Here is an 18,547-nt window from a genome sequence, read left to right as displayed (position 1 = left end):
GCCATCTTGGGTAGGACAGTAAGAGACTGGGGAGAGGGGGAGGGGTCTCGCGCTTAATGGCGGCTGGTAGGCGCCATCTTGATAGCGGAGCTATTTAATGCTGAAAAGGCAGAAATGAATGAAAAATCCCTCTATCCTCTTCCCCTGGCGTCACTGATAGTTCTGGCTCAATCTCCAAAGACTGGAAATCCGAGATCATTTGACAGTCGGGCCCCGCCACCCTTTCCTCCCTCCTTCCTTCTTTCCCAGCATGCCCCGCCCAGTCTTAAGGCTGATCCCACTTCCCGTCCCCGTGGAGCAGCATCAGCCAATGGGAACGATCGCGTGGGACGCGGCCGGTTTCCATGGTAGCGGCTGGCGGGAGAAGGGGGAGATGGTTTCCTAGCAACAGAGACAGATGCTGAGAGGCTCCATCTGGACTTAGTCTGGGTGGGAGTCCCAAGGACCCTCGAATCTGAGCCTCAGGCGCCAGCAGAGCTCCTTCCAGGAATGTCCAGGCGCTAGCTTTTTCCATAGTTTCCTCTTGTCCAGGGACAGCCCTTCCCTGAACCCTGGGAATAAGCCTTCAGAAATCCTCTATTCTACCCGGAACTTCAACCTTTATTTCCCCTTCTCTCACCTTCGTTTCTTCTCTGACTGCCCAGGATACGCTCCCCATTTTCTAAATACTACGGGCTTGGCCACAACCTGCTCCCTCAACCCAGGAGAATCCTTTCTCATAGGCTAATTTCTGCCCCCTCCCCTTAGGGTAGGCTCCATCCTACCCTTTATCCAGAGGCTAAGAAGGACTCTTTTGCAAAGGCTTAAGCATGGTTCCCCTACACTCCCCAGCTCCCTCCCCCTACCCCAAGCTCAGCTCCCTCTCCTCGCGGTCGCGGCGTCAGCCAAAAATTCCACAGAGCCGACCACCTCTCATCCATCCTGGAGTCAAGCCTCCAGTTCATGTGCAGATTAATGAGCTGCACAGAAAAATCCAAATGCTGGGTAAGCATGGAGGGGATCAAGGAAGGAGAGAAACGGGTCAGCTGGTCTAGGGAGAGGGGTTGGAGAATTAATCACAAAGGAGATATAGTCTAGGATAGCAGAGGAAAGGATCTAAGGAGAGGGCGAGATGAGAGTTGGAAAGAAGTGGGGCTCAGCGAGAGATAAGACAATGATAATGATAAGAAAGGATGGTTAGGACAGGATGGACAAAATTGGTGTCAGAAAGGAAGTCAGGGCAAGACTTGAGAGAACTTGGGAGATCAAAGACAGAGGATCCCTTGGGGAGAGGGACCTAGGAGAGAAGAGGAAGACTGGTAAGGAGCCAGCTAATGGGGGAGATGGAAGGAGAGATTCAGGAGGAGGTTAGGAAATGGGGTGTCTGTGGGTAGGACAAGAGCTGGTGCATGCGAGTGATTGTGGGGAAGGGGAGGAGGTGGGAGGATGGGGGTGCTCACACTCCACTTTGCCCCCAGAGGGCGACCGTAAGACCGTCTATGAGAGCACTCAATGGACCATCAAAAAGAACAAGGAAACTATTAAACGTCTTCGAGAAGAGAACAGGATAAAATACCAGAAGCTGGCAGACTTGTTCAGTGTGAGGGCTGGGATTGAGGGAGCTGAAAAGAAGGGACTGGGTGGGGGGAAGGAATGAGGGGAGGAGGCTCCCATGCTCCATTGACCTTTAAGGGGAAAGCTGCGCAAACCATGCACTTGGGCTGGCCTCCACCAAGGCCACCTGGGTCATGGGAGCAGGTTGTTTCAGGAAAGCAAGGCTCCTTCCCTTTCTTTTGTGAGGGGGGAGTGTTTGTGTGGGAGAACTTTGCTTCCAAGGTACTTGGAGATCCAAATAAATGATGCCCTTGCCTGTAGGTAAAACAAGTTTTGGGGTGGGATGGGGTAAGAAATGTTTTTGGTTTCTTGACTTCACAGGGTGAGGAGAAAGTGGTACGCTGGATCATCCGAGAGTGGACGGAGGAAAAACCTTACCTGAAAAACAAGGATGGGGAGGTAGGTGACCAAGGGAACCTCAGCTATGGCAGGACAATCAACCTTCAGACTCCCAGGAGCTCCTCCTAATGGATCCTGACTCAGAATGTAAAATGTATAAATGTGTGTGTGTGTGTGTGTGTGTATATGTATGTAGTATGTATATATATGTACATACACACATGCACTCATGCACGCATACACATTCAGCAGTAACATATAGTACATGCATGTAGCCACACACGTGTAACATGCATGTTGTATAATGTGTGCATGTGTTGGGTGTAGATATGGATATATGTTTCTATAGTGTATGTGTATCTATACATGTGTGTTTCTATGTACCAGCTGTCTACATCCCTTATATCTACCATGCCATCTTGACCCCCTAGTGTGCCCTTGCCCTTGTGGATTACCGGCTAAATGAGAAGATGAAACAGCTAAATGCCCTTCGACATGAGGCAGAACAACGGCAGCAACGCATAGCAGAACTCCAGCTCCAATATTCACTTCGAGAGCTGGAGACAAATGAATTTCAAGACACTGACAATGAGGTGGCAAAGGTGGGAATTGGGTCCTGCAGGACCAAAGCACAGTGGGAGCAAGAACATGTGTGGGTTATGGCAGGGCTTCTTAAACTTTCTCCACTCCTTTTTGCCTGAGAAATTTTTACTTGACCCAGGTATATAAAATAGGTATCCAACTCAAACATTTATTCATAATAAATCATAAAGAATTTTATTTAAAAACAACTTCTTTGTATATATATATATATACATAGATATGTAATTTTATTAGTGAGAAGAATGTGTTTGTTTATTTTTACATAAAGAATTGCATCTTGGTGAAACATTTGATACTTCTTACTGTTGCCAAATTTTTAATGAGCCCCATATTCGGTATCCTATAAGGGGTCTCAACTCAAAGTTTAAAAAGCTTTGGTTGTGGGAATAGAAAGTTCATCATTGGCCATTGATCTGGAGAGAAGGGGCCAATCACTGCCTCTTTTCCTCTCCCCCAGACTATTCGAAACCTGGAAAATCGACTGGAAAAGGCCAAGCTGAAGGCTGCTGAAGCAGAACACATCACTCGAGTTTACCTGCAGCTGAAGGCTTATATGCAGGTGTGGCCTTGGGAACAGTGGGGTAGAATGAATATGAATGAGCCAGATGTATATGAGGGGGGGAGAGTCCCATAAGTAGAAACTTAGTGTGAGGAAATTGCTTTGTAGACATAGATGATGTTAGGAGGGGGCTTGGCTCTCTGGTGAGATTTGGGGAAGACTATGGGCCCTCTTCCCTGGCTCCTGCACTCCAGCCTGGCCCTCCCCTCCCCCGGTTCCCAGGATGAGAGTCTGAACTTTGAGAACAGACTGGATGCAATGGAGGCTGAAGTCATTCGACTAAAACGTGAATTAGCAGAACTACACTCTGTGACCCAGGAAGCCACAAATGCTCGGGATGCTGCTAAGGTATGCCATAGTCTCATTCTGATCCTTACCTGACCTCAACCTGGGCAAGCTATTGCACATCACTATGGGGCACACTTAGACCCAATAAGCCTGTGAATCCAACCTCCTGAGCTCCTGGTGGCAAAGCTGGTCCTGAAGGAAGGGCCATGAGTATGTGAGCAACAGCCCCTTTCCCCTTGTTCCAGGGGCCAGAACCCTGTCACTGGGTTCCCAAGAACTTCCTAATCCTCTTGCTGATATTCTTGCCACCTTCTTCCTCACCCAGAGTGAACTTCAGAAGCTGGAAGAAAACTTATTCAGAGATAAGAAGGAGAGAGACAGGGTATTGCTGGAAGCCAAGAAGCGAACGGAAGAGAAGAAGCTTCAGAATGAGCGGATAGAGAGGAAGGTGTGTGGACTCGGCTTCAGAGGAGGCCGGGGATGGCAGGAGAAATGAGGACCCTGCCTTCATGCTACCTCTTGTATCCACAGACCCAGCAGCGAGATCAAGTAGCTCTTCGGTCTGAAGAAATCTTTACAGACGCCCAGGGGACAAAAACAGGCAAATTAAAGAACCGATGGGAAACGTACCAGACAGAGGCTGCCTTTGATAAGATCAAGGTTGCCACCGGCATATCTGATCCCAGTGTGAGTCACTGCACAGGGGAAGGGGAGGCTTTCTCCACTGACCCTACCTAACCAGGGAAGGGGACTCTAGCTGGGGGAAATAAGACATAAGGCTGTAGAGGTTCCCTGGGGGTCCAGACATATGAGGAAATAAGCACCCATAAATGGAAGGACACCTTCAACCCTAGACAAGATGTAGAAGAGCCTACAAAGTTCGTGAAGCTCTGATCCTCTGTGTCTCTCCCTTTCTCTGAAACTCATGCCCTGTGACCCTGGGGGTAGGTAGGTCAGATAGCCAATATGTTCCAGTGTCTGAGGCTGATTTCCATTTCTAATCCATGTCCAACCAGGTGGGAAGGAATGTAGGCTGGGTTCTCTTAGGTATGTCTGTGACCCTGAGTGAGCAGATGGGGGTGGGGGGCAGTCTGTGGTACACAGGTTTATGGCCCAGAGTGAGACTTTCACTCAACTGGAGAACCAGAAGCAAGACAACCAAGTGACACTTGTCACGCTGAAAGTCGACAAGAAGCGTCTGCAGGAAGAGCTCACTCAGCTCAAGTTTTCTGGCGAGACTAAGGCCATCAGGTCAGAAGGAAGGGAGAGGCTGCTAGAAGGGGTAGGGATTGGGTGTGGTGCTTTAGGACTTCCCAAGGCCCCTCACACCTGTTCTTCCCCTTCCCCTCGAACCCAGGCATAAACAGATCGTCTCGGAGCTGCAAGAACATCTGAACACCCAGGAGAAACAAGTAGCAGAAGCTAAGGAGGATATGCAAAATACCATTCTTGCACTGCAAACTGCCAAGGCTGGGATTGAGCACCTGGCTGAAAAATTGCAGCATATCCCTGTGGTATACATACGAATTCCTCCTCCAAGCCCTAGATTTGCCCCACCCCAGCCTTTCAAGGCCCCTGTTTATCCAACTTCAAAAGTTACCCCTTTGTGCTTAATACTTCCCCCACTTGCCCTGATCTCCCCCAGACCCTCCCAATCCCTCCCTCCTCCCCATCACCTCTTCTTTTGGAGGCATCAGCCGCAAACTTGCTGAGACCTCAGTTTCTCCCAACCACATCTCCTAGGAGAAAAGCAAAAAGGAGCTAAACCCCAATGCCCCAGATTATGTGCTGGACCTCATGGCTCAGGTTGAGGAGAAGGTGCTCAAGCTTCAGAGCGAAATGGAGGAACGCAATGTACCAGAACTACTGCAAAAGCTTGCCGAGCGGGAGGTAGGAGCCCTGCAAGGGTGTAAGTGGGGAACTTTTCCCGATGCTCCTGGAGGTTTAAATCCCCAGGCAGACCTCCACATTGCTCAGTGGGGATCCTGGTAAAGCACTCAGCACAGCGTGGCACAAAGTAGCCGCTTAGGGAAGGCCTTACTTCCGCTTTCCCCCAGCAGCCCCTCACTCGGTCCTTTCTTCCCACAGTATTATGCCACCTTGGAAGGGAAGCTCCCCCTGCGCAACACTCGCATCGTGCTGCCCACAGCCACGGCCAAGGATAAGTTCTTTGGTGAGTCAGCCTGGGGATCGGTGGGGAGAGGGCTGGGGCAGGCAAGGAGAAGTGCACGCGGATGGCGGGGGGCTGAGGGAAGGAAGGGCCCTAACGCCCCCTCGTCCTGCTCACGTCTCCCCCAGATGAGGAAGAGAGTGAAGATGACACTGGGGAGATAGTGACCCGAGCATCCTTGAAGTTCCAGTCTCAGAAGCTCATAGAGTCCAAAAGCAAGAAGAAAGGCCGAGGTCGATCCCGCCGGCGGTCCTAGGTGCCACATCCTCCTGGCCTGGCTGCTAGCGCCCCTCCAGGGGGGCAGTCACAAACCCCAATCTGGGCCAGTTAAAGCACCTCATGGCCCTGCCCAGCCCCAGGTTCTTTCTGGAAGGCCCAAATGGTGGACCTGGGTCCTCTCCCCTTCTTCACGACCTAGTTAGATGATCTGGCTTCCCTCCTACCTAGGAATAAGTCTTAGCCTGCAGAGCTGGGCACGAACGGTTTGCAGCCTTTTCCCACCCCTAAGGCCTGGGAGAGTAGCAATGTCCCTGTCCCTCGGGAGGCAGGCTCAGGGCTTTGCTGGCCCGGCTTAGGGAGGTGGGACCGAGTTCCTGACTGTTCCCACCATCAATCATAAATCTCCTAGGACTGGGAAGGTCTCAAAGGCCCTGTATTACACTCAGGGTTCACTGCCCGCCTCCCAGTGGTCATTTTTTAAATCAGGCAATAAAAGTTACAAAGGAGCCTGAGCTGTGTTCCTGTGTCTGCCTACCAGGGGCCCCTGGGAGAAAGGGTCACTCTGGTCCTAAAGGAAAGAGGGAGGGATGCAGAAGCACACGGTGCTAAGCTGACTTTTGTAAAGGATTGTAAGATTTAACAAGAATTTTTCATATTATCCCATTTGTTCCTCACAACAGCCTTGTAGAGTATTGTTATGCCCATTTTACAGATGAGGAAGCAGGCTCAGAGATTGTGACTTGCCCACAGTCACACAGCTAAGTAGAGACAGATAACTAGAGATTTAGAGAAACCGAAATTGGCCAGGACTGCCCGCACGGAGACCTTGGCCAGGACAGAAAGATTAGGTTAGGTTTCAGGTCCTGGTGGGGGTTGGGGAGAGGGGTGCTTTCCAGGTGTGTGGATTTGAAGGGCACCTTTCCTCCCATCCCCCCACCCCCCACAAAAAGGCTCCTGGAAGTTTGGAAAGTACTTCCCGGTTTGGCCCGGGCCAGGTGGGCAGTGGCTGGGACTCTCCGCCTCCTGACCGGCCTCCTGTCCCGTGTCCCCATCCTGGCTGTTGTGGAAATAGCCCGCCCAGCACCCACCTACCCGAGGCAGTCAGCGGGGCGCACCCGACCCCGCCCCCCCGCCCGCAGTTTTAAGCGCCTGAGCCTCAGTGACCCCCATCCTGGCGCGCGGCAGGCCCTCGCCCCAAAGCTCCCCCCAGCCCCCGCCTCTGCCCCTCCCCCGTCGTCCCCCCTCGCAGACCCCTCTCCCAACCCCGCCCTCGACCGGAGCAGGAGCCCCGCAGCTGCAGCTGCCCGAGCCAGAGCGCTCCGCTTCCAAGCTGCTCGGTCCACTCTTCCGTCTCAGTCCCGCCGCGGTCGGAGCCGGAGTCGGAGCCGGGCCAGCTGCAGGTGTCCGAGTCATGGAGCGGCCCTCGGGGAAGGAACTCGCCCTGGTAACGAGGACAAGGGGGGCTGGCAGGAGGAGATCCAGCGGGTCGGGGAGGGAGCCACGTCTGTCCTCGGGCTTCTTGGCCAAGTCACCTCCAGACCCCAAATCTGCCTCCGGGTCCCCACAGGCGCCACTCCAAGAATGGGGCGAAGAGGAGGTGGACGGAGCCGTGTACAATGTCACCCTGCGGAGGCAACGCAGCCAGCGGCCTGGCCCGAGTCGGGGCCGAGGAAGGGGGCGGGGCCAGGTGAGGAACCCAGCTGGGAGTAGGGGGTCCGGCCAGGTGCAGAACCCGGCAGGGGGAAGGGGGTGGGGGCAGGTGAGGGAAGGGGGTGGGGGCAGGTGAGGAACCGGGCAGGGGGAAGGGGGGACAGGTGAGGAACCCGGCAGGGGGAAGGGGGTGGGGGCAGGTGAGGGAAGGGGGTGGGGGCAGGTGGGGAACCCGCAGGGGGAAGGGGGGGGGGGGGCAGGAGAGGGAAGGGGGTGGGGACAGGTGAGGGACCGGGCAGGGGAAAGGAGGTGGGGGCAGGTGAGGGACCGGGCAGGGGAAAGGAGGTGGGGGCAGGTGAGGGAAGGAGGTGGGGGCAGGTGAGGAACCGGGCAGGGGAAAGGGGGTGGGGGCAGGTGAGGGAAGGGGGTGGGGGCAGGAGAGGGAAGGGGGTGGGGGCAGGTGAGGGAAGGGGGTGGGGGCAGGTGAGGGAAGGGGGTGGGGGCAGGTGAGGGAAGGGGGTGGGGGCAGGTGAGGAACCGGGCAGGGGGAAGGGGGGGGTGGGGGCAGGAGAGGGAAGGGGGTGGGGACAGGTGGGGAACCCGCAGGGGGAAGGGGGTGGGGACAGGTGAGGAACCGGGCAGGGGCTGGGAGGTTGGGGGCAGAAGAGGGGTAAGAAGCTTGAGGCTGGAAGAAGTAGGAGCTGGGTGGGGCAGGACCGGGATCCTAGGGGCTTTGGGGAGCTCACTGCCAGGGGCTGACTGCGGCTACCTCCTCAAGGCTCCGGATCCTGGGCGTTCTGAAGACTTCGTGCACTACCGCACGTGCAAAGTTCGGGCGCTGCGCGCAGCGCCCCTGGAGCGGCTGGTACTAGAGTTGGTCCGTGGGGATCACGAACAGGACCCGGCCTTTGTTCCCGCCTTCCTGGCCACGCACCGGGCCTTCGTCCCCACCGACCTTGTACTGGGTCTCTTGTTGCCGCGGGCCCCAAGACCCCAAGGGTTAGTGAGGTTCCCTTTCACCCCCCTTCTCCGTAGGGTCCATCCGGCAGGTTCTCTGGTCTCCGCTCCTTCCTCCCTCCTACTCCTCTCGGGTCACTCCCCGCTTCAGTAACCGCCCTTTCCCCAGCCCCAGGGATTACAGCCTGAAGCTTGCCCCTGTCCTCCTCCGGCATCAGCCTTCCAGCCAGACATTCTCCTCCAGTTAGGGAAGCCTGCCTCCCTCTTAGCCGCCCCTTCCCTGACGCTTTCCTGGGGGCTGTTCCAGGGAAGGATTGCAGGAGCCAGGCCAAGGCCCCTTGGATCTGAGCCAGGAGCAGGAGGCCAGGTTGGTGCCCATTTTCCCCGAGCCCTTGGATGAGTCTCCGGGGTATCCAGGATGCGTGGCTGGGCTAGGGGTTTGGGGGGTGAAAGGTGAGAGGTCGATGACGGGATTGGAGGTGAAGTTTGAGAAGTCCGGGGTTCTGGGTCCCTCGCTAGGAGATGAGAAGGGCCTCTGAGGTCTGTCTGAGGCTAGACTTTGGCTGCAGGGCTTTGGTCTCTGTGCTGGGCTCCTGGCTGCTGGATCACCCCCAAGACTTCAGAGATCCACCTGCCCACTGCAGCCTGGTCCGGGTCTGTGCCTTCCTGAGTTGGGCTGCCCCCGGGGGGCCAGAAAGCCAAGAAGCTGAAAGGCTGCTGAAGCACTTCCAAGAGGAGGAAAGCGAGGAGGTGGCCAAGAAGCTCCAGGAGGAGGAAGAGGGGGCCGAGGAGGCCCCAGAGCTGCCAGAGCCCTCCCACCATGGTACCTCCTCCCCATCCCCACCAGCTTCTCTGCCTGTGGTCTGGCCATCCTAGGCCATCGGAGAGAGGGCCTTCATTGCCAGCTAACTCAGAAATCCAACCTGCACGGGCAGGGAGGGACCCAGGCAGGGAGGGAGGAGACCTTTTTTTCCTTTCCCCAGGAGTGCCTTTGGGTGGAGTAAACATAGTAGAAAGAACTGGCCATATAAATAACCTGGATTTCCATGCGGCCACAAGAGACCCAACTCCTCACCTTACCTCTCATGAGCCTCCGCTTTCTCATCTGTAAAATGGGGACAATGCCTCTTACTCCTTACCTCACAGGGTTATAGGGAGGAAAAGGCTTTGCTAAAAGTACTTAAGGAATTTTATATTACTATTACTAATATTATTTGAATATTAAATATTTCCACCCAGGCTGAAATCATAGGATCCCAAGGTCAGAGCTAGAAGGGGCCTTTATGATGATGCAGTTCAGTGGCTCCATTTTACAGATCTGATTCAGTGCAATAAATATATATTCATTTTTTTTTACACTTAAAGCACTATACAGACAGAAGAAGAAAAAGTTGTTTCAGTTATGTGCGACTCTGAGATCCCATTTGAGGTTTTCTTAGGAAAGCTGCCAGAAAGGTTCGCCTTTTTCTTCTCCAGTTCATTTTTATAGATGAGGCAAACAGGGGTTAAATGAGTTGCCCAGCCTTACACAGCTCGGAAGCGTCTGAGCTCAGGGCCTCCTGACTCTGGGATTGGCGCTCCATCCACTTAGCCACCTAGTTCCCAGGTAGTAGAGCTAGGATGTGAGCTCTTCTGATTCCATGTCCAGTAGGCTCTTTTCCCCACATATTTTGGGACAAGTCCTCCCTTCTAATCCCTTCCCTCTCTCCTTTTCCCCATGTCTCCCTTTCTCTTTGTCTCTTGGGGCTCACATTTGTGTTAGAGACAGAACTTCTTTGAAGGCCAATTGTGGCTAAAGGAAGGTTTCTTCCTCCTACCCTGTTCTCCCCCCAGTCCCCCTGTCTTCCCATGGCTGTAGGAGAACTCTGAGACCAGAGGCTGTAGGAGACCTCTCCAAAGGGGAAGGACTATTCTTGCCTCTTTTTAACTCCCCTTACCTAGAGTCTCCAGGCCCAGAAAACCCCCTGGAAGAGGAAGAAGAGCATGTAAAGAAGGGCCCAGAGCTACTGGATTTCAGTGTGGATGAGGTAGCTGAGCAACTGACCCTGATGGACATGGTGAGGGTAGCCTCTAACTCCTCTTGATTCTGCTGCTTAGACTAAGGATGGGATCTAACGTGCACCTTAGGTTTGGGGAGAACAAATGTCAAAAGGTTCAGAAAAAAAGATGGGCTCCTGTGGAATAAAAATTGACAGAGAAACCAGTCCAATAGTAGTGAGAAATGGAATTGTGATGACCCAAAGAAAAACCACTGAAAAGGAAAAGAGGAGGTTTATAGTGTGAATGGATGCACAGGGAATTATTTGACCAATTGAGATATTAGAAAAATTTCAGAAAAGGTAGGAGGATGGCTAGGGAACAGAAAGTGAATATAAAAGTCACTTAATAGTGTTGGAGTACAAACTCAGAATGAGCAACAGCTGGTGGGGAAAGTATACATTTGAATGGCTTATTTTTTTTCCTAACTACTCTGGGAAAAAGAAAAGAAAAAAAAAAAGGATAGAACTGTTACTTGAGAGGGAAAATAATGGATTCTCTGAAGGGGGGCAAAACTACTTAACTCTTCTGTTTTTCATAGCAAAGTGAGTGGTATTCAGACTATGGAAAGTAGAGATTTTAAAACCAAAATGAGTAGGATAAAGAGTATAATGGAACACCAAGTTGTCCTTTAAGAGTCCATCACAATATCATAAGATGATACTAGCATTTATATAGCATTTTAAGATTCGCTTAGTACTTCACAGATATAATATTTTATTTCCTCAACAACCCTGGAAGGCAGATACCAATATTATCCCTGTTTTACAGCTGAGGCAGAGAGAAGTTAAGTGGCTTGCCTACTGTCATACAATTTAGTAAAGTCTTCCTGACTCTGGGCCCAGTCGTCTATCCACTGCACCACGTAGCTTCCACCAGGATTACAAATGATAGGGTTACAGCTGGAGGGAGGACTTTAGAGTCCAATACCTTCATTTTAGAGATGAAAAAAAAGCATAAGATAGATTAAGTAAGTGATTTGCCCACTTATTAAGGACTTAGAAGCAGAGAGAGAGGGGCAAGATTTGAACTCTGGTTGTCCTACATCTGGATTTGATTCTAGCAATCATTTTGTTTGGAGGGTTAAGGTTACATAGCTAAATTAGTGTCTGAAGCTGGATTTCAATTCAAGTCCTCCTGACTCTAGGTCCAGAGCTCCATCCACTGCATCACCTAATTGGCCCAGAGTTATTATTTAAGCAGGGCACACTAAGGACCTGAAGGTTGTTCCATAAAGGTCAGTTAAAAGAATTAGGTAGATTTAGCCTGAAAAATAGATTATGGGGAGGACGTGTTACTTTCTTCTGGAATATAGTAGAAAAGTGCTAGATTTAAAGTCCTGGTTTCATATTCCAGCTTGGTGGTCTCTGCAACCACAATCTCTCTAAGCTCCAGTTTCCTTATCTAGAAAGTTATGGGGAGGACTCTCTGCCCAATGAGTTCCCTTCTAGTATGAAGTTTCTGGTCCTCAGAAGGATCAAGATCTATGATCATTGAAGTATTTGCCATAAGAGAGAGGGACAAGCAATGTTCTACTTGATTCCAGAGGGCAAGTATTAGGAGCAATAGGTGGATGTGCAAAGAGGCAGATTTGACTTGCTGTCCTAACAATTGGAACTGTAATGGGCTGCCTCAGGAGGAAGCGAGTTCCCTCTCATTGGGGGTCTTCAAAGGCTAGATAACTACTTGACCAATATATTATAGAGAGTATGATGTGGACTAGGTGGCCCCTGAGGTCTTTTCTGAGATCACCTGACCTTGGTCCCTTCCCCCAACCCTGTGGGACAGAAGGATGGCACACTCTGGACACGTTCCCCCTTACTCCGATGGACATGAACATCTGTCTCCAACTCTGATCCCGTTGGATAGAATAAGGACACCTCCCTGGCCCTCTCCTCCTTAATCTGTACCTGCTACATAGGGCACGAATGTTTACCTTCTTCATCCCTAAGCTTGGACCTCAGAACTACCCCCTTGCTCAGACTTAGAGTCCCAGGGGAGATTGGGGGTGAGGTGAGGAGACCAACAATGCAGGGAGGTTGTGTCTTATGCTGTTGTATCTTTCCCCACCTCTACCCCAACCTGCAGGAACTTTTTTCTCGAGTATGCCTTTGGGAGTGCCTGGGCTCTGTGTGGTCTCACAGGGACAAAGCAGGGGGCCTCGGGACTGCCCCTTCTGTCCGAGCCACTGTGGCCCAGTTCAATGCAGTAACCAGTTGTGTCCTGAGCTCTGTGCTGGCAGGACCAGGACTGTCCCCACCCCATCGGGCCCAACGCCTGGAGAAGTGGATTTTCATTGCTCAGGTGTGGGGCCAAAAATAGCCGGAAAGCCTCCGGGGGGCCATGGGTGGGACTCCAAGGGTCTTCAGCACAGACTAACAGGATCTAACATGGCCTAATTTTTCTCACCCAGCACTGTAGGAAGCTGAGAAACTTTTCGTCCCTCAGGGCTATCCTTTCAGCACTGCAGTCCAACCCAATATACAGACTCAAGAGGAGTTGGGCGGCTGTGAGCCGGTGAGGGCTTGGGCCAGGGAGGGCTGCAAGTGAGCAAGAGAGAGCAGGCAATCTCTCTCCTTCCTAATGTGATCCAAGACTCTAGGCTGAGGATGGGATAGATGGGATTGGGCAGGGACACTGGAAAACTGTTACAGGGAATGGGGACCAGAGGAGGATAGAACTAAGAACACTGGGTTGCTAAGAGGAAGATTTAGGATTTGAGAAGTTTCCTAGCAATCCCCGCCATGCAAAAGTGCAATGAGCAACTCAGAGAGAAAAGCGCCCCCCCCCCCATTTTGTAAACAGGTTGTAGCTAAAGAAGATTACTCTGGACATCCCTTCTGAGAGGCTGTGGCCATAGAAACCGACCAGCAGAGACTTCATAAAGATGCTATCTCACTTTTGACCTTGTTCCCCCTTTCTCTGTTCCCTAGGGAACCTCTGTCCATATACCGGAAACTCTCCAATATTTTCTCTGATGAGAACAATCACCTTAACAGCCGAGAGATTCTCTCCCAGGTACAGAAGGGCTTTGGACACTACTGGAGTTCCTGAGGTGGGACTTTTCAAGCTGAAAGGGGTAGGGAGATATCTAGAGAACCATGAGTATCATGGTCCCAGGTATCACCAAGGTACCAGGTACTTTGTTACCAGCCTGGCACATATTAGGGGCTTAATAAATAAATAATAAATGTAGACTTGAGTCTGGAGCCATAGCTCAGGGTGGTTAGACACATTGTTAGCAGTGCACTTAAGCAATATTTTTGGGTACAAATAAAAACGTTTAAGCTAGAAGCTGTGATGAGGGTCTGGGAATTCTAGAAGGGATGCAAAGGCAGGTAGAAAACGATACTTTCCCCGTGTCCAGAACTGAAGTTCAGCCTTGACCACTTTAGCATCCCTTCGTGGACAAGCTCCCCTTCCTCATGTTTCTCTCCCTTGCCTCATTTGGCCCTTTTAAAGAAGGGATCCTTGAAGTTTTCATCTGTCCTCAAATTTGTTGATTTCTCCACTAAGCACCCAACTGCTGGTTCAGTACCCAACATTTTTTGCCTTTGTGGCTAAACCTTCATTACACAAAATAAAGGTTTTCTTCTCCTGGGGGCTCTGGTTTAACTGTTGAAAGTAGGGATTAGGGTTCTACCTTTTGGATTCTTTCTTTACCCCTATTTCTTTCCCAGGAAGAAGCCCCCTTATCCTCCCCTGAAGAGGAGACCGCTCCAGGAGTCCTTCCATTGGTAATGGACTATATTGAACTTGAGGAGGCGGCAGGCCTAGGGAAGAGGGCTAAGAGAAGCTGTTCTGGGAGAGGTGGGACTAGGACTGGGAGACATGATGGAACAGGTGGAACCAGGGTTGGGACAATATTGCCCAAGGGAATTGATTGAGCTTCTGATCCGTTCCAGAAAGTGCCCCCTGGTCCTATCCCCTACCTGGGCACCTTCCTCACTGACCTTGTCATGCTGGACACAGCCCTGCCTGACCTATTGGAGGTGAAAGCTTGACCCCTGCTCCCACTCCCCAATGCCAGCCCCCTCCCCTTTCACTGTCATCCTTGCTCCTGAAACCTTCCCAGAAGCCTACAGCACCCCTGCCCTGCCCACTGCACCGCATCCCGAGTCAGAAGGCCTTTGACTTTGATGAACATTTAGGCAGTTCCATTCCCCTCACTTGAGTCTCGGGTGGTTCCTGGGTAAATTTGAGAGGGTCTAGATGTCTAAAGTTCCTTCCAGCTCTGAGTCCTATGATCCCCATGTCCCTTGCTGTCGTGGGAACTCTGAGCTCAGTTCTGGGCTCAGCTTGCCTTCCCCTCCACTACCCCCAGGGAGATCTTATCAACTTTGAGAAACGTCGTAAGGTAAAGGGGCCTGGGCAGAGGGGGGAGTGCTGGGTGATGGAGGGACCCTGGGGAAGGAATGCGGGGAGGTTGGGAAGGGGGAAGGAAGACCGGGAGGCAGGGAAGGGGGAAGCAAGGCTCAGCAGAAAGAACCCCAGCTCCCTTTTCCAAGGAGTGGGAGATCCTGTCCCGGATCCAGCATCTCCAGCGTCGCTGTGGGAGCTACAGCCTGCCGTCGAGACCACCTGTTCTTGCCGCCTTCCGTGCCCAGCGTCCGCTCAGCGAGGAGCAGAGGTGACGTGTGTGAGCCCTGCTCCCACCTTCTCCCTGGCCCTGAGGAGACACAAGCGGCCTGCAGCGTCACAATCTCCCGTGAATTAAGTCCGGACTCCCGGTCCCGGCTCTAACCTACCTGGTTACCTGGAGCTCACGCTATTCCATTATTATTATTGTGGCCCTTCTGTGTCCCCCCTCTGGCCTTGTTCCTTCCACTTCTCCATGCCTTTTCCACTCTGGATTTCATGGACGTGGGAACCCCCCGATGCCCTCAGGGGCTACTCCTTGAGGAAGTCTTCGGGATTTCTTAGCTGAAAGGTTTCTGCCCACTCACGTCTCAGAGGGCATCTTGCCCGCCGCTGAGCACTTGCCTCCCCCTTCCAAACCGGGCATTTCTCCCTAGTGGGCTGTGAGGAGCTCTTAGAGCCAGCCCTGTCCTGTGTCTGTCTCACGGTGCCCAGATTGCAGGAAGTGCCTCTCCTAAGTGCGCCTTGTCTTTGTTGCCTCAATCCATGATTCTGCTGCGGCAGGGAACGCCCAGTTCTCCTAACGAGGACCATCAGCACGTGCTCTCTAACTTTCGAATCTGGAGTTAGTTTTCTGAAAGCAAGATGTAAAGCCGCCTTGCAGGGCTTCTGGGATGAGGCTTCTGGGCTGCTCCCTCCTTGATTAAATGTCTACTGGGCGCAAAGCCTGTCCTAGCTCGGGTAATCTCGATAAGGCAAGCTTCCTTCCCTCACAGAGCTCGGTCTTGGGTAGGAATAACACATAAGTACAGACAACAAATGTGGCTTCTGTTAGAGACATGGAAGCACTCTATGAGGCCTGAAGGAGAAGGTAATTTCTGATGGAGGAAGGACTGCCTGATGGAGGAGGAGGCAGCATTTGAGCTTAGCTTAAAGGATGGGTGGGAATTCAACAGGAAAAAGTTAAGGGGTGAACAGTGTAAGCAAAGGTAAAGGAGGGGAATACGGGGCATGTGGGGTGCAGAGATTTCCTTACTTAGTCTGGAGTGTAGAGTGACCCTTAAATTAGTCACATTGGTAGACAGTAGGGAGACATTGAGGATTGGAGCAGAAATAAGGGGTGATGAGTGGGTTTCTATAAAGGAATTAATTGACTCTTTTTGAACCTCATTCTTAGGACTCATTCTTATTACCTGGCCCCATCCCTCTGACTCGCATCTCTATTCTGATTCCCACCCAGTCTGTGATTTGACTCTGGTCCCCCTTTTTCCCTCTCATGTCCCCCAGTTACCGCCTGTCCCGGGTTATCGAGCCCCCAGCTGCCTCCTGTCCCAGCTCCCCCAGAATCCGGAGAAGGATAAGTCTCACTAAGAGGCTTAGTGCGTGAGTCCATTTTAATCTTAGGGTGGAAGTTATGGCAGGAATGATTGGAGGAACATGGACTTCCCTTGAAGCCATATCTGACACCTCTCTCCCATCTCTTAGGAAGCTGTCTCGGGAAAGGGGCTCCTCTCCCAGCCACCAGCCTGGGGACCCCCCCTCTCCCAGTCCCAGGTAAGACAGGTCGGGAGAGAATAAGGGTTTCAGGACAAAGTTAAGGTCAGGAGGTAAGGGAATAATTTTTATGTGTCTCCTAGTCTCCCTTCAGGTTCCTACCCACCAAGCCCTGGAGATGGGGACCCCCTGACCCTGAGCCCTCCTCCATCCCCAGGGGCAACTGGTCTGGGCCACAAGGTACATGACCTCAACTCTGTACGCTATTGCCTATCTGTGTGAAGAGGGGAAACCCCTCGGACCGAGTCAGGAGACCCGGTGCTGGAACTGTTCTCGGACCGAGTCAGGAGACCCGGTGCTGGAACTGTACTCGGACCGAGTCAGGAGACCCGCATTCTAGCCTTTACCCTACCACTGACCAGATGACCTTGAGCAGATCATTTCTCCTGAAAAAGACCCGGAAAGCGCCCCCCCAACATCTGATGAGGGCGGGAGGGTGTACAGGTGCATGTGTGGTGTGGACGGGCTCCTGCTGACGGCTGCCCCCTCTCCCCCTGCCCAGGGCGCCCTGGAGCTGCCTCTGGGGACGGAAGCTCCAGAGCTGCTGCAGGCCCCGGCCTCCCCAGGGAGCAGTGCTCGAGCCCCCCACCCCGGGCAGCAGCCCCCAGAGGCCTGTGTCATCAGAGTCAGCATTGACCACGACCCTGGGAACCTCTATCGGAGCATCTTGGTAAGGACGCAGCAAAGGGGGGAGATGAGGGAGCCTGTCTTCCGCCCCACTGCGTCCTCCCTCCCCCCCCCCCACAGCCCTGCTCCCTCCCCAGCGCCTCCCCCACTTGGCTTCCTCACGGATCCTTTCCCCACCCCCACCCAGCTCACCAGCCAGGACAAAGTTCCAGGTGTAGTTCTGCGAGCCTTACAGAAGCTGCACCTCGAGCAGCCACAGCCCCGTGACTATCAGCTGTTCCAGGTCCTGCCTGGGGACCGGGGTGAGTAGGCGCCTCAGGGCAGGGGATGGAGGCTGGGGGTGGGGCAGGGACTCCAGCCCTGTCAGGGGGGCTTCCAGTGGAACCCAAGCCAGAGCCCCCTTTCCAGCCCTCTGAGGAGGTCCTTAGTGTGCCCTCCTGGGAGCCTCTGGCCGAGCACATTCTAGGACAAACAACTCCAGCAGAAAGCTACTTCCCACTGGGTGGGGTTAACCTGGGGAGGGGAGTTAGTGGCCAGTCACTAATGCCTTTGTGCAGAGGTGGGCATGGGCCCCGGACCCGGGGCTCTGGACCCCTGGGTTCCCTTTTAGGAGCTTGCTTGGATGATGGCCCCCACTCGTTTCCGCCTCTGTCAAATAAGAGCTCTCAGTGTCTGTGATCTTCTGACCCCACTTCCCTGTTACATAAGGGAAAAAATAGTCACTCCAGGGAGGGAGAAAAGGCCCACAGAATAAGTATACCAGCTCGATGCAATCTGACCCCATGTGGGCCTTCCACCCGCAGAGCTCCTGATCCCAGACAACGCCAATGTGTTCTATGCCATGAGCCCAGCTAGCCCCGGGGATTTCGTGCTGCGGAGGAAGGAGGGAGCTCGTTCCCCACCCTGATGGCTGGGGGGCCCGGGCTTGGACCTTTCCGAGGCCGGGAGAGAGCCTGGGCCGTCCCGCGGGGGTGTCTGGCCGGGCTAAGGCACCGATCCCAACATGATCCCTGGTGTCCCCGGACCTTTGTCTCTGCGTCCTCTCTGGGGAACTACAGGACAAGTGGAGGGGAAGGGGATCGGCGGGACGCATAGGCCCTCGGTCTGGCCACTAGATGGCAGGTTGTCTGGGGTTGGGCGGCGTGGGAACAGCGCAAATTGGGACCCAGACCTCATTTTAGGGTGGGATTTACCTGGGATTGTCCAGCACCTATTTTTGTGGGGTTTGTTTCTGCTTTCATCTTCTTTACGACCCCATTAGGTCCACAGATCCCTTCCAATCCCAGTCCCTTGCAGAAAAAGACAAGATTGGGGTTGGTTTAGAAAATCAGCTAGAAGAGACAGGATTAGAAGTCAGAAGCTGAGGGGCAGCT

At 53.0% G+C, this 18,547-nt stretch overlaps 2 protein-coding genes across 3 annotated transcripts; both read left to right on the top strand.

Moving 5' to 3' along the window:
• The first annotated feature begins 21 nt into the window (after positions 1 to 21).
• Positions 22 to 6,277, top strand: ODAD3 (outer dynein arm docking complex subunit 3). Of its 2 annotated transcripts, XM_051971583.1 has the most exons (13): positions 22 to 984; positions 1,458 to 1,579; positions 1,915 to 1,992; positions 2,364 to 2,534; positions 2,993 to 3,094; positions 3,317 to 3,442; positions 3,708 to 3,830; positions 3,914 to 4,069; positions 4,473 to 4,633; positions 4,740 to 4,896; positions 5,126 to 5,272; positions 5,471 to 5,555; positions 5,681 to 6,277. In XM_051971583.1, exons 1-13 carry the CDS (start codon positions 810 to 812, stop codon positions 5,806 to 5,808), a joined length of 1,731 nt encoding a protein of 576 aa, XP_051827543.1. In that variant the 5' UTR covers positions 22 to 809; the 3' UTR covers positions 5,809 to 6,277. The 2 variants fall into 2 exon arrangements, with proteins under 2 accessions (XP_051827543.1, XP_051827544.1); XM_051971584.1 differs by lacking the exons at positions 22 to 984; positions 1,458 to 1,579 and adding an exon at positions 1,673 to 1,815.
• An 88-nt stretch (positions 6,278 to 6,365) lies between these two features.
• RGL3 (ral guanine nucleotide dissociation stimulator like 3) lies at positions 6,366 to 18,198 on the top strand. The gene is made up of 19 exons (XM_051971582.1): positions 6,366 to 7,215; positions 7,339 to 7,458; positions 8,200 to 8,420; positions 8,686 to 8,745; positions 8,948 to 9,201; positions 10,320 to 10,435; positions 12,504 to 12,719; positions 12,829 to 12,932; positions 13,349 to 13,433; positions 14,096 to 14,152; positions 14,321 to 14,407; positions 14,740 to 14,772; positions 14,924 to 15,045; positions 16,281 to 16,376; positions 16,479 to 16,547; positions 16,631 to 16,727; positions 17,050 to 17,217; positions 17,362 to 17,476; positions 17,978 to 18,198. Exons 1-19 carry the CDS (start codon positions 7,183 to 7,185, stop codon positions 18,079 to 18,081), a joined length of 2,157 nt encoding a protein of 718 aa, XP_051827542.1. The 5' UTR covers positions 6,366 to 7,182; the 3' UTR covers positions 18,082 to 18,198.
• The last annotated feature ends 349 nt before the right edge of the window (positions 18,199 to 18,547 follow it).

The sequence above is a fragment of the Antechinus flavipes genome, chromosome 1, assembly GCF_016432865.1.
Source record: "Antechinus flavipes isolate AdamAnt ecotype Samford, QLD, Australia chromosome 1, AdamAnt_v2, whole genome shotgun sequence".
Taxonomy (NCBI): Eukaryota; Metazoa; Chordata; class Mammalia; order Dasyuromorphia; family Dasyuridae; genus Antechinus; species Antechinus flavipes.
The sequence above is the reverse complement of the archived record's forward strand: the minus strand, read 5'-3'. Positions and strand labels throughout refer to the sequence as shown.

Excerpts from the sequence above, each read along its gene's own strand:
- ODAD3 (XM_051971583.1), top strand. The coding sequence starts at position 810 with ATGGTTCCCCTACACTCCCCAGCTCCCTCCCCCTACCCCAAGCTCAGC. Across the intron at positions 3,095-3,316 it reads AGCTGAAGGCTTATATGCAG|GATGAGAGTCTGAACTTTGA; the intron begins GTGTGGCCTTGG and ends CCCGGTTCCCAG. Across the intron at positions 3,443-3,707 it reads ATGCTCGGGATGCTGCTAAG|AGTGAACTTCAGAAGCTGGA; the intron begins GTATGCCATAGT and ends TTCCTCACCCAG.
- RGL3 (XM_051971582.1), top strand. The coding sequence starts at position 7,183 with ATGGAGCGGCCCTCGGGGAAGGAACTCGCCCTG. Across the intron at positions 7,216-7,338 it reads CGGGGAAGGAACTCGCCCTG|GCGCCACTCCAAGAATGGGG; the intron begins GTAACGAGGACA and ends GGGTCCCCACAG. Across the intron at positions 15,046-16,280 it reads CCGCTCAGCGAGGAGCAGAG|TTACCGCCTGTCCCGGGTTA; the intron begins GTGACGTGTGTG and ends CATGTCCCCCAG.